General features: G+C 69.0%; 1 protein-coding gene across 1 annotated transcript in view; it reads left to right on the top strand.

Annotated features, from left to right (window-relative positions):
• The first annotated feature begins 474 nt into the window (after positions 1-474).
• Positions 475-3,069, top strand: part of VSTM2B (V-set and transmembrane domain containing 2B) — a 25,033-nt gene continuing 22,438 nt past the window's right edge. Inside the window, exons 1-3 of the mRNA XM_019642915.1 lie at positions 475-584; positions 1,080-1,264; positions 2,211-2,240. Of these exons, the coding sequence (XP_019498460.1) occupies positions 494-584; positions 1,080-1,264; positions 2,211-2,240 (306 nt within the window). The 5' untranslated portion in view covers positions 475-493. The remainder of the gene's footprint in view (positions 585-1,079; positions 1,265-2,210; positions 2,241-3,069) is intronic.

Raw genomic sequence — 3,069 nt, 5'->3', positions numbered from 1 at the left:
AGCGCCCACTCGCCTTGCGGAAAGAGCGACGCGGAGGGGCCGGCGGGAGACGGAGGAGGTGGCAGTCGGGAGCCGAAGCAGGAGACCGGGAGGCAGAAAAGCTCGCGGCTCCGAGGAGCGCGCTCCCTTGGCCAGCGATGGGACCCGGCGCGGCCCAGCCGCTGCCCGGCCCGCCTGGCAGAGACTGAACTGCGGTTCCCCATCGTCCTGTGGACGGCGGGACAGAGGGAGGCGCGGACCCATCGCCAGGAGCCTCCAGGCGGGACCTCGCGTCCTGCGCACCCGGCGCAGCGCCCCCCGCCGGAGCCGCGCCGGGCAAGCCGGCGAGGGAGTGGGGCTGATTGGCGGCAGCCGGCGGCCGGGGGAGGGCGCGCCGCGCGGGGCCATGGCCGGCTCGGAGGCGTCCTAGCCCGAGCGCGAGCGGGATCCGAGCCCACGCTGCCGCCGCCTCTCCGCGCCCGGGCCCCCGCCGCCGCCGCGCCCCCCGCGGGAGATGGAACAGCGGAACCGGCTCGGCGCCCTCGGATACCTGCCGCCGCTGCTGCTGCTGCTGCTGCACGCCCTGCTGCTCCTCGTGGCTGACGGTGAGCGCGGGGACTTTGCTCTGCGGGGGCTCGGGGGTCCTTTCCGGGGCCGCCGGAGGAGAAGGAGAAGGGGAGGGCTTCACGGTCTCCAGCGTCCGGCGTGCAGCCCGGTCCCGGAGGGGCAGGGGGAAGGGAGCGGCGGCGGCGCCCGGGTCGCTCGGAGGCTGGCCGGGGCTTCGGCCGCGGAGAGGCGGCTTGCGGGGCGCGGGCGTGGACGCGCCCCAGGCTAGCTCTGGTAGCGCGGTGGGCGCGGGGAAGACGCGCAAGCCGCTCCTGCCGCCCCGCCCGACCCGGAGGGAGGCCGCCTGCAGCGGTAGCCGGTCTCTGCGGCGGCCCGGCAGCTGCCGGAGCGAACTTTGCTGGCGCCGGGGCCACGCGTGTCGCTGCAGGGTGGGAAGCACAAGGCCCGCGAGCTGGGGCCGGAGCGTCTCGCCTCGGGTCGCCCCAGGCCCCCGCCCCACAGCTGGTCACGCCTCTCTCCTCCCCCGCCCCCAGCTACATTTACCGAAGTCCCCAAAGATGTGACAGTCCGGGAGGGAGAGGACATCGAAATGCCCTGTGCGTTCCGGGCTAGCGGAGCCACCTCGTATTCGCTGGAGATTCAGTGGTGGTACCTCAAGGAGCCGCCCCGGGAACTGCTGCAGGAGCTGGCGCTCAGCGTGCCCGGCGCCCGAAGCAAGGTAACCGGCCGCGCGCTGCGCCAGCGCTCCCGGGCTCAGGCCCGGGCGGCTGGGGTCACCCCGGCAAGGAAAGGAGGGCGCTGTCCTGTGCCGCAGCCATTCCCCCCCCGCCCCTCCCCCACACACAGCCCCATAGCGTCTCCAGCAACAGCCGTTGTTACCTCCAAATCCTGTTCATTCATTCTCTTCTCCAGAAGCCGCCCTAACTCAACACCTGGCCCCTAAAAAGCCACACCTCAGCCAGTCCACCTGCGCTTTCTCGCTAGCGGCGGGCCCAGAGTCTGGTGGGTGCAGGGTGGTGAAAGACCACTTGTTCGTCGGGGCTTTCCCTGCCCTCTGCCGCTCTGAGGTCTCCAGGGCACCAAGCCAAAGACTTAAGCTCCTCTGGGCTGGATTCCAGAGGCTGGCAGAGCACCGTGTACAGGGAAGCCTGCAGGTCACCTCCAGCCCTTGCAGGATCAGAGGGATGGCCGCCACGGTCCCTTTGCCTCTTAGCCCACAGTTTCTTACATACACCCTAACACACACACACACACACACCCCTCCCATCTACCAGCGTCCCGCCCCGAGTTCCTGCTCATGTCTCCCACTGAGCCTTGTTCGGGCACAGCGGCCCTTCCATCCGGCTTTTCATGGGTTTAGAGAAACTCAGCAGGGAAGAGATGGGGACGGGCCTCCCTTCCCACCCCGTGGCGTTCCAGCCTCCCGTCTTTGGCCAGCGCGTTTCGTCGGCCAGGCCAGGCACCATGCTAGCTGCACGCCCTGCTGCCTTCCAGGTAACACTCCTGGAAATTGTGACGTCCTCCGTGCACTCAGTCCCCACCGAGCGGCTTCGAGTCCCAGCCCGCCTGCAGAGGGTCCCCATGCCGGAGGCGCGTCTGAGTTCCCCGAGCCTGACTGCAGGCCAAGAGTCTAATGTCTCCCTCTCTCCCTCTTTGCATTTTAGGTAACAAATAAGGATGCAACTAAAATCAGCGTAAGTATGGATGGAGCCCAGCGCGGGCCGCGGGAGACCCCTTCTGGCCGCTTCGCGCCCCGCAGCTTCCTCCGTTTTAGAAAGGCTCAGCGGCCGGGCGGTGTAGGGACTTCCTCGCAGTCTTAAACTGGCGGCGACTGAGCGTCTCCGGGCGCCATCTATCGCCCATAGCGGCATCGGGCTGCCTTTTGTGTACATCCAGAGCCCCAGGCTTGAATGTCCCTCCTCCGCTCTGCGCTCACCTGTAAAACTCTCCGTCCCACACCGCGCGCTCAGGCCTTGCGCGTCGGCCTGCCTTCGCCGCTGGCATTTCTCCCGGCAATCGAGGCGCGCTGCCCCTGGCCCTGGCCGCGACCGGCGCTCCAGCTGGTGGGCGCCACCCCCACCGGACACCCCCGCCGCGCGGGCGGCGCCTTCCGCCGCAGCACTCGCCCGGGCCTGGGTTTCAGGTCGCACGCAGTGCCTGGTGGTGTGGGCTGCGGGGCGGGGAAAGGGGGCCGTGCGGGGCTGGGGGCGCGGAGTTTGTAACTCGGGGAGGAGACCCCAGAGCTTTTCCCGCTGTAGCGTGGAAGTATCGGGGCCTAGAGACGAGCAGGGCCTCCTCCTGCCCGCGGCGCGGAGGTGAGGGCTCCCTGGCTGCCAGGGAGGCCACAAAGTGGCGCTTCCCCGTATCTCCACCAAGCCCAGGCGGGGGTGAGGGGGGGTGGTACTTTGTTGGGTGTTTCAGCCTGACCCGCAAAAGGGCAGGTTCACAAGTAGCAGGGGTCCTGCAGCACCCTCAGCGTCACTGACTCCTTGGGAGGATGGACGGTTCATTATGAAGGGCGGG

The sequence above is a fragment of the Hipposideros armiger genome, unplaced genomic scaffold (assembly GCF_001890085.2).
Source record: "Hipposideros armiger isolate ML-2016 unplaced genomic scaffold, ASM189008v1 scaffold_4, whole genome shotgun sequence".
In the NCBI taxonomy this organism is placed as follows: domain Eukaryota; kingdom Metazoa; phylum Chordata; class Mammalia; order Chiroptera; family Hipposideridae; genus Hipposideros; species Hipposideros armiger.
This window is presented reverse-complemented; position numbering and strand designations above follow the sequence as displayed.